This window comes from Mesocricetus auratus, unplaced genomic scaffold (genome assembly GCF_017639785.1).
Source record: "Mesocricetus auratus isolate SY011 unplaced genomic scaffold, BCM_Maur_2.0 Super-Scaffold_100022, whole genome shotgun sequence".
Lineage (NCBI taxonomy): Eukaryota > Metazoa > Chordata > Mammalia > Rodentia > Cricetidae > Mesocricetus > Mesocricetus auratus.
Window position 1 is genome coordinate 32215813 of NW_024429203.1, and position 12914 is coordinate 32228726.

The window sequence follows — 12914 nt, forward strand, 5'->3', positions numbered from 1 at the left end:
CCACAGTTCATTAGGTTGACTGTAATAGTGGCATCTTTTATACAAAATGTCCACAGAGAAATATTACCTTATCTCTTGCAGTAAGGAAACGAGGATCATCTTGAAAAGCTTCTTTGACCAATTTACTGAATCTATTAAACAGAGTAAGTAACTGCTCCACATACTTCTCAGAATCCTGGAAACAGAATGTTTTGCATTTCAGGGGTAAAAACTGAAAGAAGTAAAAGACCAGCCATAGCCACCTCTTAGCTCTCCAATTCTTCAAACAGAAAAGGGCCAAGCTCCTGTTTACACCCAGTCTATCACTTCCTGTCCCAACACAGCATATCACTTCCTGTCTGTCTGTATAGACCTTCAGACCTATGGTTAACTAATGGCTAGCTCCAACCCTACGATCTTTAGGCAAGACTTACTGGTCAGAACACAAACAAAATATAACACTATTATAAAGATAAAAGCTCTAAAATTAGGGATTTTTTTTCCTTAAAAGTAAAACTGAATGATACTCTAAAATACTATTTCAACTTGATTTTGGATGTACAGGAATCACTATCATTGAGGGAACTTACAGTAGTGATGGTTTCAGCAGCAGCCACCATGTCTGCTAGGCCAGCACTAATGATGTGCTCCTCTAAATCCTTCAACATTGGCTCTATACCATTAGGAACTTTGTCCATCAATGAAAACATCAAATGTAACTCTGAAAGGACACAACACACTCATGTAATTACTTTATCCATTAAATGAAATTTCCTGATTACTGTCAATGGCCTTTTTGTTTTTTGTTTTGTGATGGAGTCTCACCAGGTAGTCCTGGCTGGCTTGGAACTCACTATGTAGAGCAGGATGGCCTGCCTACTGCTGCCTCCCAATGGGTGCGGCACTACAAGCAGCTATGTCTTCAGTAGTAAGAAATATACTATTAGTATCCTATGGCTATAATCTGCTTAGGAATGAAAAGAAAATAGTTTTCACTTAAAAATTTAATGAATGTTTTTATTCAAAAACAAAAAAGCTGTTGGATGTACAGGACTGATATTTCATGGGCACTCTAGAGTAAAGCAGGTTCCGGGATAGCCTGAGCTACAAAGTAAGATCATGTATCTTGGGGGAGAGGGAGACTATACTTCATAAAGTAAGAGCAATATTTAAAACAATAATTATATAAATTTGTGTTACAGTTTACATAAACCTGACAATCACAAAGCCTTTCATCACAGTACTGATCACTAAATGAACTGTTTTTACAAAATTCACTGTTAGGTCGGCACTATGTCTACAAATTTAGTATACATGGAAGAGGTCAAAGCTATTCTCAGCTGCACGGCAGTGCTGGTGCTACCTGGGCCACATGGGACAAAAGTCAAATTCTGAGCTTTTCAAGCTACAGATGGGCTGGAGAGATGGCTCAGTAGTCAAGAGCATTGGCTGCTCTCCCAGAGGTCTTGAATTCAATTTCCAGCAACCACATGATGGCTCACAACCATCTCTAATGAGATCTAATGCCCTCTTCTGGCATGCAGGTATACATGCAGATAGAGCACCATACATTATCACACAAAATAAATGGATGGATGGATGGATGGATGGATGGATAGATGGATGGATGGATTGATGGATGGATGGATCTTGCGGGGCTGGACAGATGGTTCAGTGTTTAAGAGCAATGACTTCTTCCAGTAGACCCAAGTTCAATTTCCAGCACCCACATGGCAACTACCAATGGGTTTATAACTTACACAAGACATACACGCAGGCAAAGGTAGTTACAGACTGCATTTAAAACACAGACACAGTAAGATATGGACAATGCACATAAAATATTAAAAGCGTTTTCTACAGGGAAGTAAACCTGAAGTAATTTTTTCACGTTTATTATATACCTGCTACTTCCCAAAACACATAATTAACAATAATGTTGTGGAAAAAAATAACCTTTTTTCCCCTGGTTTGTGGGGTTTTTTGTTTGTTTGTTTGTTTGGCTTTGGATTTTGAGACAGGGTTTCTCCCTGTAGCCCTGGCTATCCTAGGACTCACTCTGTAGACCAGGCTGGCCTCAAAATCAGAGATTAAAGCATGTGCCACTATTAGCCGGCAGGATAAACATTAACATGGAATGTTTAAAGTTTTACTAAAAATTATTTTCTTAGTATCTGTGTGTGTGTGTGTACATATGTGAGTGCAAACCCTAAACATATGAATGTGGGAGTCAGTTCTTTCTTCCTGTCATCTGTGCTCTGGAGGTCATCAGGCCTGCTGAGCCATTTTAATTATTTCATAAAAAGATTCACCAAATTTCTACACAAAAGTCAAAAATTGGGTTCTAGTCTATTTTTCCCCCCTTTAAGAGGGGGCAGTTTATAACAGCTCTGGCTGTCCTGGAACTTGTTTTGTAGACCATGCTGGCCTCAAGATAACAGAGATCCACCTGCCTCTACCTCCCTGGTGCTAAGATTAAAGGCATGCCCAGCAGCTCAATTCTATTCTATTCTGTATGTCTATCTACACAAGTAATGACCCAACAGTGATTAATTAGGTGACTTGCTTAAGATACTCTGTAGCACAAAAAATAAATGACTCAAATACTAGGGTTTAAGCTTCAAGCTGAAGATCAGAAAAGCAAAGTACACAACCACTAGATGTTTCCTATACCTCAACTCAGACCAAAGGGGTGACCTCAAACTGCTCCTGACTTTACTGCTGCTCTCCTCAACATGGCTGGAGACTCCTGAGACTGAGCACCAGCTATGAGACCTTGTTCCTGTCTTAAATACCACCCTAATGTTAGGATTAAAGGCATGAATTGTTTTTCTTCCACTCTTGTGTAGACCATGGTGGTCTTGAACTAACAGAGATCCAGCTATCTCTTAATCCTGAGTCCTAGGGTTAAAGGTGTGTGCCACCACTGTCTCTCTATAGCTTGGGCTGGCTTTGCTTTCTGAATCCTCAGGCAAACCTCAATAAATCAAACAATGACACTCTCTTAAAAGGTTCTTTATCTTTCTGTAAGTTTTTACCTACTTTCAGTTTCATTTCGTTTGATCATGCCTTGGCATTCTGCTAAAATAGTCTCTTTAAATGAGGTCACCAGTGCATTTACACAGCATTCCATGAGCTGAAAAACAGCAAACACAATTATCAGCTAATAAACATTACAGAATACTCACAGATGAAATCATACTAGTTCAACAGTAAGAAAAAGGGCATGGGAGATTACTTCATGGGAGATTACTGTTAATATATGTATGAATGAATAGCACCACAATACTTTACCTTAGAATGTAATTCTCCAAAAGAGAGATAGAAAATTAAAAATATACAAAAGTCCAAAACAAAATGAACTTTGGTTAGCTCCTCCTAGCTGGTGAAATCTGTATTACAATCGTAATTCTCCATATAATTCAAAAACAATAATACATTCTATAAACCACTGTGTGATGTCTAGAGTAAGTGGGTAGGTATCTAATGCTCCGAGGACAAGTAACGGCTAGGTGACTAACAAGTATGGGAGATAAACTAATCATGTATTATCCTCCTTGCCTGGAGAGTTGGCTCAGCAGTAAAAATGGCACTTTGACTGAAATCTGGAGTTTAATTGCCAGCACTCAAACAGGGGCTGTAACTCTAATACTCTCTTGTAGGATCTATGGCACTGCACACACACAGTGCACATACATGCATACAGGCAAAACACCCATGTGTGCCATCAATAGAATCAAAGGCTCTACACTGAGCTATACAACCAACCCTTTTCCCCTATTTATTTATTTATTTATTTATTTATTTATTTGAGTTTGAAGCAGGGTTTCTCTGTGTAGCTTTGTAGACCAGGCTGGTCTCTAATTCAAAAATCCACCTGCGCCACTACCGCCTGGCTCCTTATTTATTTTTTAATTTGCTGAGGACCAAACCTAGTACTCTTAGCTACTGAACCATCTCTCTCCAAACCCACACTCAACACTTACCTACTACAATGAAATCTGACTAAGACCAGGTAAGTTTAATCATATATAACTAATGGAGAAACAAAAATTATAGCTTATACAAATAGTTCTTTTTTATGTCTTTAGCTAGTATTGATAAGTGGTTATAATGCTCTTCCCCAGTGAAAAAATACATTTGCAAAGGTATATTTGAGAGGTTAGGGGTGCTACAGAGCCTGATGATCCTTAGAACCCATATGCAAGCTACTATGACCTTCACATGCATGCCCCCCCCACACAAAATGAAAAAGCATTATCACCCCTAAGATTATGATACAAATCCTATCTATTTACAAATCTCTTAGAAAACCATTTTCACCAGGCAAATTTTATTGCTTCAAATAAGTCTCAACCAGTACCAAGAATTTAGATTCTTGAGAAGGAACCATTTAAAACGCTCTACTACCTACCAAAGTACTACATACATAGCTGATCCTAAATTCATACTTATGTGAAAAACATCCTGAATGAAAAGTACAATGATAAACCATCTCTCTCAACTTGGATTCCTTTCTGTATCCATTTACTAGCTTTAATAATAAAAAAAGGCCCCCCAAAAAATTTTGCAAATGCTATCACCTCCTCTATTTGCTTTTCTGAGATGAGCACAAGTTCTAAATTCATAATAATCTCTCCCCAGGGATGTACAAGGTGAAACACTTTATAAATGTGCTTAATTTAATGTTTAATGCCAGAACTAGAAACCCTTCTATGGAAAACCTTCCATGAGCACAGTGGGGACTTAAGAAGCAGAAGGAATGCATTCAAGGGTCTTTGAAGTGAAAGATGAGGCAAGAGAGCTAACTAGTAGGGTAGCCTTTTCTTTTAGAGGGATTCCATTAATTGCAAAATAAATTCTACTCCATTAAATTTAATGAAGGCAACAAAAACAGGTCTGGTAATTAATAGTCATACAAATGTATGTATAATAAGACTCGAACTAAAAGTTATCTAAGTTTTCTCTATTTAATTTTTGGAAAAACTTGCAGGAGTTGGTTCTCTCCTTCTATCATGTGGATCCTGAGGACTGAACTTTTAATTCATTTTATGCATGACAAGCTATTCTCAAAAGCAATTTTTCCTATGACTTCCACACATGTGCTCCCCCCAGGACAAGCTCCAACACAGAAAGAGAAACCTGTGTGGCAAGCTGAAGAGACGGTTCAGCAGTTTTGACACTGACGCTCTTCCAGAGGATTCAGGTTTGATTCACAGCATCAACGTGTTGACTCACAACCTCCCCTAACTCCAGTTCCAGGCATCTTTTGACATCCACAGGTAGCATACACAGTGCACACAGTCAAACCACTCAAATATATGAAATAAGTTTTTTTAAAAAAGAACAAAAGAGGTGATGTCATTAGTGTCTGCATTTGTCAATCCTGTGCTACATGACTTTAGACAATACCAGAAAGTACACAATCACATTACTTACTGCTTCAACAGAATTACATTCTCTTCTTGTTTCTAAATAACGGAGTGCTCTTTTTTCTTCTTCTTTTAATTTAGCATCTGCCTGTCCAGAAGGAAAATAACAATCACTTTAAGAATACCATGAAACTAGCTGAAATTATGAAATACAATGAATTCTGACTTACATATTTCATGTAATTCTGCACACCATTTTGCTGTAAATACGAGGGTGCCTGTGTTCTATAAAATCTCTCCGTTGAGTCCAAGTAAGCCTTCTCAAAATTATCCCTATAGATCTGAAGCTTGTCTTCAGAATTAGAACAAAGGTTAACTGAAACACAGAAAATAAAATTTTTTCTATGACAGTAACATAATGAAGTATGGTTATGTGAGTCTAGAGAAATTCCAATGATCCTAGAAGATAGTAGTAAACTAACAATTATTGTAACCATACACAATATTTTTTAAGAAATGCCTTCTAAACTGATGATCAAGAAGCCATCTATAAAACAGATGGCATTTGAATGGAATTTTCAGGAATAAAAAAGGATTTCCAAAGTCAGGATAAGAGGCAGAGGCAGGCAGATCAAGGACAGCCTGGTCTACACAGCTAGTTCCAAGGCAGCACAAATGCAAAAGTGTACTAACCATGCTAATTCATAGGCTAAGTGAAGAAAAGCATAGAAAGCCTCAAATCTGAATTTAGCATGAGATACCCCTGGAAGGGTAGGAAGTAGAGGGCTCATGTGATGTTTCAGAGGTAAAGTCACTTGCTGCCAAGTCGCATGGCTTGAATTCAAGCTCTGTGACCCACATGGAGGGAAGAACTGACTCCTACAAATTAGTCTCTAACCTACACAAATACAGACAGAGAGATCATGACACACACAAATAAAATATATAATAGGGGCTACAGATCATTAGCAGAGTGAAGGCATAGCATGTATGAGACCTAGATTTAATTTTCAGTGTGGAAAAAAATTAAGATCATTTCTGTGGGAGCTTGATCCTGCTCAAGGCCAAATAACAGGATGTTTAGACAAAGGCGTTGTCACTAGATGTGTTGAGAATTAAGGAGGCAGTTGCACTTTTTTGTTCCTTGTATCATAGTAAGGAAGTCTTTTGTCCTCCCCTTTTGCTTTGGGCAAATAAATTTGGGGCTGCTACAGTATTCACTGAGAGCCCTTCTGACTTTTCCTCTTTCTTAATCCTCACTCCCCTTTGCAGACACATTTCAGCAGGTCTGATGGTCCCACCAAATGGCACCCATACAAGGGTCCTTAAAATAGAGGGTTTCATAAAGGACAATGGAAGTGAATGAAACATTCAGATAATATTAAAGAGGAAGAAGTACGGTGAGTAACCTGGGAGTAAAACTATAAATATGGGGCAGGGTAATAGTAGTCAGCTGTTTATAAATTTTCTTCCAGAGTAGCAGCAAGTACAGAAATTTAGTTTGCACAGCAGGTGTGCCCTGGTTTCCCGAGAACAGGATTTTTGACACATTGGGGAGAATGAGTGAAAATTCAACAGTTTTACAACAAGTATGGGCCTGGAAGAGTCCCAGTGGATGCTCTGAGTCTGTGGCTGATTATCTGGGACAGTCTGAATTTGCGCCATCAATAACAGGAGCTAGTTCCCTATGGAATGTTTAAAAGTGAAACACAACTCTCCATGTCACCAGAGCAGCTGTCTGGTGATGATAAATTCAATCCTGGTGACTGGTTAGCTTGAAGAAGAAGCTGCTAGGTACTAGAATGAGGAGTTTTCACCTCCCCCACTTTCTGACCATGAATGCCAAGAGGCAGAAACTACATGGTGAGATAGAGGAAGAGCTCCAGGGTTTGAGAAATTTAGGAGACTCTGCAAGTCTCCTCGGAAGGGCACCCCTCTTCCTACTGCAGTGGATTAGATCTGCCTAGGGAACTGTCTATGGTGCAAAAACCTCCCGGAGCATGGCAAACACTCACCATTAATGTGTCTCCCCTGCAGGCTAGTATTGGAAAAGCAGCTAGCAGATGGGAGGATGTGCAAGGGGTTCAGATGTTTCCAGTAATAGAGCATCATGATGTTCAGGAAAATTTAGTCAGGATGCATGTGTCAATTCCGTTCAAATAATTTAAAGAATTAAAACCACTTTCAATACACGCCCACTGCTCTTTTTAAACAAGCTCTATTAGAAAACATAGCTATTGAGGCCTTGCCTTCTGGGGATTGGAAACAGATAGCCAAAGCTTGCCTGTCAGAAGGGGATTACATGTTGTGGAAAACTGAATTTGTTCAACAATGTTAAGCCACAGCTGAAATAAATTCCCATTACTTGCTGGAGAATGTATTTATGGGGAGACAGTTCAGCAGTTAAAATTGATGTGGCAATGTACGCCCAGGTTACTGCAGCTACCAAGAAGGCCTGATATAAGGGCTTGTCAAAAATAAGGCAAGGCCCTGAGGAGTTATTTCAGGACTTTGTCTCTCTAGGCTAATGCAGACAGCAGGCAGGTTAACTAGGGATAGAAAATGTGAGCTTTTGATTGTTAAAAAGCTATGAGAATGTAAGGTTGCATTAAGACCTTTGGAAAGAAAGGCAGTATTTCTGCTTGGATATTGTGCCTTCATATACTCAGACACTTTGCATCCTGGATTGCCCTTTCCTACAGCCACAGCAAAAGATACCTTATAAAGTTATTTTAGATGTAAAGGACTATTTTTATGACATCCCTTTGGCTCTCAAAGATTCACATTTAGTGTTCCAAGAGGAGATATCATTGGAAGGTTTTGCCTTAGGCTAAGGCCATTAGTGCTACATTGTGCCAGATATTTATGGCTCAAGTTATACAAAATAGAGTTTATATTATTCATTATATGGATGCTATTTTGCTTGTTCATAAAAATGAAGGAGTTTTCATGCAACATCTGGACAACTTCAGCAGGACTTTGCCCATGCATGGTTAATAATTGCCCCTGAGAAAGTGCAATGACAGCTAGCTGCCTTTCCAGTATGTTGTATCCTAATGAAGTTAAGCCTTGAGACTGGAGAAATGGCTTAGAGGCTAAAAGCACCGGCTGCTCTTCCAGGGGTCCCAAGTTCAATTCCCAATAACATGGTGGCTCACAACCATCCATAATGATACCTGGTGCCTTCTTCTGGCATATAGGCATACATGCCAGCAGATCATTGCATGTATAATAAATAAATCATTAAAAAAAGAATTGAGCCTCAGAAACAAACTTTGAATGATTTTCATAAATTATTGGGGGTTATTCAATGGCTATGGCCCTATTTGAAGTTGTCTACAAGAGATCTTGAACCCCTCAGTGAGATTCTTAAGGGGAATAGTGATCCTACTTTCCCTAGGCATCTTACAGAGGCTGATAGAGAAGGGCTGGCTCAAATAGAGCATACCATTCAACATCAGCAGGTATGCTATGTTGACTATACAAAACCATGGGAAACTTATGTGACTTCTATATGACATCTCCAACAGTTGTGTTATGGCAAAATGAACCATTATTCTGGTTGTATCTACCTGTTTTCCCAGGACTAGCTTGTTTACTACAGAAAAGCCAGATAGAATCTAGGTGATGTTTTGGTAGAGAACCAAGTGTGATGAATGTTCCTTATACTTAACAAGTTGATTGGTTATTTTAAAATAATCATTCTTGGTGATTGCTTTTGTTCAGTTTTTGAGCCAAATTTTTAATAATCATTTTCTAGCTGACAGATTGGTAGGATTTCAGCAATTTAGTTCCCAATGGAAAAACTGAGCATACAACAGGCATAATAATAATAATCCTCAATGACAGGGGAATTGTTAAACAAGCCCACGGTAGTCTCAAGATGCAGCTTTAAAAAATTTTTTAAGAGGGGGGGGTTATATCCTAAGCCACTACATAATGCATTAAACCATGCCCTCTTATTTTAAATTTGTTAGATTTTGGCATGATGGCGTTTGAGCAACTTTTGCTCAAGCTAATTGGAAGGATTCTTCTACTGGATTATGGAAGGGTCCCAACCCTGTTTTGAAAAGAACCCAGAACAATCAAAACACAATTATGCAGGTGATGTGAGGTTAAAGCTCCTCTTCAGTATATGAGGAGGAGTGGAATAAAGGTTTCGTTGCTGGTATTCGGTACCTGGGGACTGGAACAGCTTAAATATATCTTTGGAAGTTGGTAGCAGCAGTGCATTGGATTTTGAGAGGGAAAAGAAAAGGTTCAGAATTACGGAATCACTCATACCTCACCCAACACAAAAACATTTTCTTGTCTCTTGAATGGATCATACTAGAATTATGGTATTAATTTGTAACCTATTCTGTTCACAATGAAAGTGTTAGTGGATGGAAAAAGGTTAGAGCTCATCTGAGAGGAATCTGGTATAATGCTAATGAATCCTTAGAGTCAATGTGATTAAAAAAAGCAGATTTGGATTCTGATGCAACTAAATACTGGAGACATCTTGGACCAACTGAAAAAGGTCATTCCATCTTGGTCATCTTTACTCCTTTATTAGGAGGTACTGCAGTCATAGCAGCATTCTTTGCTTGCCTATGATTATCAAGTTACTTGTGAACTCTTGGTGGAAAGTTGCCACAGAAGTACATGGCATCAAACAATGCACTCTCTCTTAACCCTTTATAAACAGAGGCTGGCAGTCAAGAACTGTTTGCATCGAGTCAACCTAACACAGGGTACACATGATGGAAGGTAAGTCTGGAAGGTTGAAAAAGACAACCTAAGCCAGGTGGTCATCTGTCAATAGCACAGGCATTAAAAAAGATTAAAAAGGGGGGAATGTGGGAACCCTACAGTGACTCCATTCCTTCTTGTCTAAAGGTAAGAGAGTTCAAGCTTCTCTTGTTCAAGGCAAAATAACAGGATATTTGACTAAAGGCATGGTTACTAGATGTTGAGAATTAAGGAGGCAACTGCACTTTTTTGTTCCTTGTATCACAGTAAGGAAGTCTTTTGCCCTCTCTTTGTGCTTTGAGTTTAAAAAAGGGCTATGAAAAATAAATTCAGGGCTGCTGCAGTAGTAACTGAGACCCCTCCTGATTCTATCTTCTGTATTTGTCTCTTTCTCAATCCTCAGTCCCCTCAACAGGTCAGCTGGCCTCAACACATTTTAAAAGTCAAAGATGTAGAATTTAATCAATGGCAGCTGAAATGAAAAGGAACAATTTCAAAGCTCATAGTAATGAAAGGCTGAAGACTTAACAAAAGCACAGCAACAATAGGGGAAAACACTTAAAAATGACTAAAAGGTTATTAATTCATGACAATTTCATGTGATATATACTACTATACTAAAAGGAAGCATTAGTAAGACACTTAAGCAAATTATACCAGGGAGGCACATTTACCATGAATCATTAAATGTGAGGATATTCTCCATGAAAAAAATGAGGGATAAGGATGAATTTGAAGGACAGATGATGTAATTGTTAGAAGCTGAAAAGGCAGAGAGAATATACACAGAAAAGAAACTTCTGAAAACAGCAACACAAAACAAAGTTATCTTTTATAATTATTTTAGTTTTCTAGAGAAGCTAATAATGAATAAAAGAAATACAACAAAGTGAATTTGAATTTAGCAGGTTTCTTTGACACAGAATCAATGGCATTTGTATACTATATTAAAATAAAAAAATCATATGGTACAAGAAGTAGATGTCAGTCTGGAATAACTATAATATATAATTATAATATATAATTCTAATTATAAATATAAATTGAGGACATACCATAGGACTCTCGCACTCCTATGACCAGCTGAGAATCAAAAGCTTCCCCTAATCTCTCAGCATGCACCAGCTTCATCGCACTATCCTGGAGTCTGTTTTTTATATTTGAAAAAATTGATTCATTCCACGTATCAAGCATGAGCTGGGAAAGTAAGAAATATACTATCATTTGTGGTTATTAACACGCCAAGTAGCACACAAGTTTCAGGACATATGGTAGAAAAGGACACCCTGCGTAGACTGCACTGCTGAATGCTGGAAGTCACATATGTAGCATAACAGTGAAGAACTGGGGCAGCTGGCACAGTGGCGCACGCCTTTAATCCCAGCATACAGGAGGTAAAGGCAGAAGATCTCTGTGAGTTCAAGGCCAGCCTGGACGACAGAGCGAGTTCCAGGACAAGATTCCAAACTTACAGAGAAACCCTGTCTCAAAAACATACATACATAAATAAATATGCCAGAAACTAGCAAACAACCCCCCCCAAAAGCTTCAGAATAGAATTTGGATCCCAGCTCTGCCATTTATTTTCTTTCCCAAGTTTAAAATATTAACCCAAATTTCTGTTGTTATAAAAATTAAGTATGGTAACACATGGAAAATTTTCTCTAGAATGCTCACATGCATACTTGAGCTACTGATCTTAATAAAAATATGTGTATATCTACCTACCAGCTGTCTATCAAAATCCAGTAACTTTGTCAGACATTTATTATGAACACTAAGAACAGTGATAAGAAGGGTTAACAATTTTGTACCTCTCTACCCATACCCACAGTCCTGAAGTAGAACTACCATGTTCTCCTGTTTATATGTGAGAGCTGGGACCCAGCAGGCAACACTACCAACTCATATTCAAATACAACAAGTATGGTCCCAGAATCAATACTCATTTTGCTAAGTCCCATAGCAAAAAAAAAAAAAAAAAAGATAATAACCAAAGGAATAACAACAAACAAAAGAGGTTAAGAGTATGAGGCCACAAATTAGTTAGCATCTTCAAAGGTTTTTTTGCCTTTAAAAAGAAAATAAATGTCTCACTTTGCAGCTATTTCTAGCACTGAAAAACCTTGTATATCTACTTTACAGTATCACCACTTCTCAGTGGTAGAACTTCATTCTCATCCATTCATTCTCATTATCAGGAAAGAAGTTGGCAAATGAGTATGGCAATTTAAAAAAAAAATAACTTAGGGTTGAAAGGAAGCTTGGGACACTCAGGGCTAGCCTTTGTCCATTATAGTTACCTGGCATAGCACATACTAAGCTTAAAAAACCAGCACAAAGCAACTATAGAGACAGCTGGTTAGCCACAATTAAACAAAGTTAGAAGATAATCTAATGAAGTGTTTTTTTTTTAAATAAGAAAACAAGAGCAGAAAAGGTAATGAAGATAAAACAAGGAAAAGTTAAAAAAAAGAACTGAGGAGGTAATGCTCGAAAACAGAGTTATAGTTCAAGACTACATAAAAAAGATGAAAGATGGAACACATGAAGGGGCCAGTCCTGCAGACCCAAAGTTGCAGGATCTCCAAGGCAGAGGGCAACAGTGAGTGTCCAGCATTAATAGTGTAGCAGAAACCAGAGGCCTCAAACTAGACCACTGACTTTCCTATGAGCACTTTCAAGTAATTCTATATGGATAAAAGGGTTTCCTGGGTGACTTACCATACAGCTTCAATGAAGAGATTTTTTTTCTTTCATTTTTTTTCTCTTAATTTTGTTTTATTTTGTGGGGGAGATTGCAAGAGCAGAGGGTAGATAGGAAGAGAA

The 12914-nt window shown here is 38.2% G+C and overlaps 1 protein-coding gene across 2 annotated transcripts in view; it reads right to left on the bottom strand.

Annotated features, from left to right (window-relative positions):
• The window catches only part of Cul5 (cullin 5), a 53384-nt gene that overhangs the window by 16208 nt on the left and 24262 nt on the right, over positions 1-12914 (bottom strand). For both annotated transcript variants that reach the window (XM_040730228.1, XM_040730227.1), the window contains 6 exons: positions 11141-11282; positions 5582-5727; positions 5419-5499; positions 3022-3115; positions 570-700; positions 68-175 (listed from right to left, as the gene is read on the bottom strand). In XM_040730228.1, coding sequence (XP_040586162.1) covers positions 68-175; positions 570-700; positions 3022-3115; positions 5419-5499; positions 5582-5727; positions 11141-11282 — 702 coding nt within the window. The remainder of the gene's footprint in view (positions 1-67; positions 176-569; positions 701-3021; positions 3116-5418; positions 5500-5581; positions 5728-11140; positions 11283-12914) is intronic.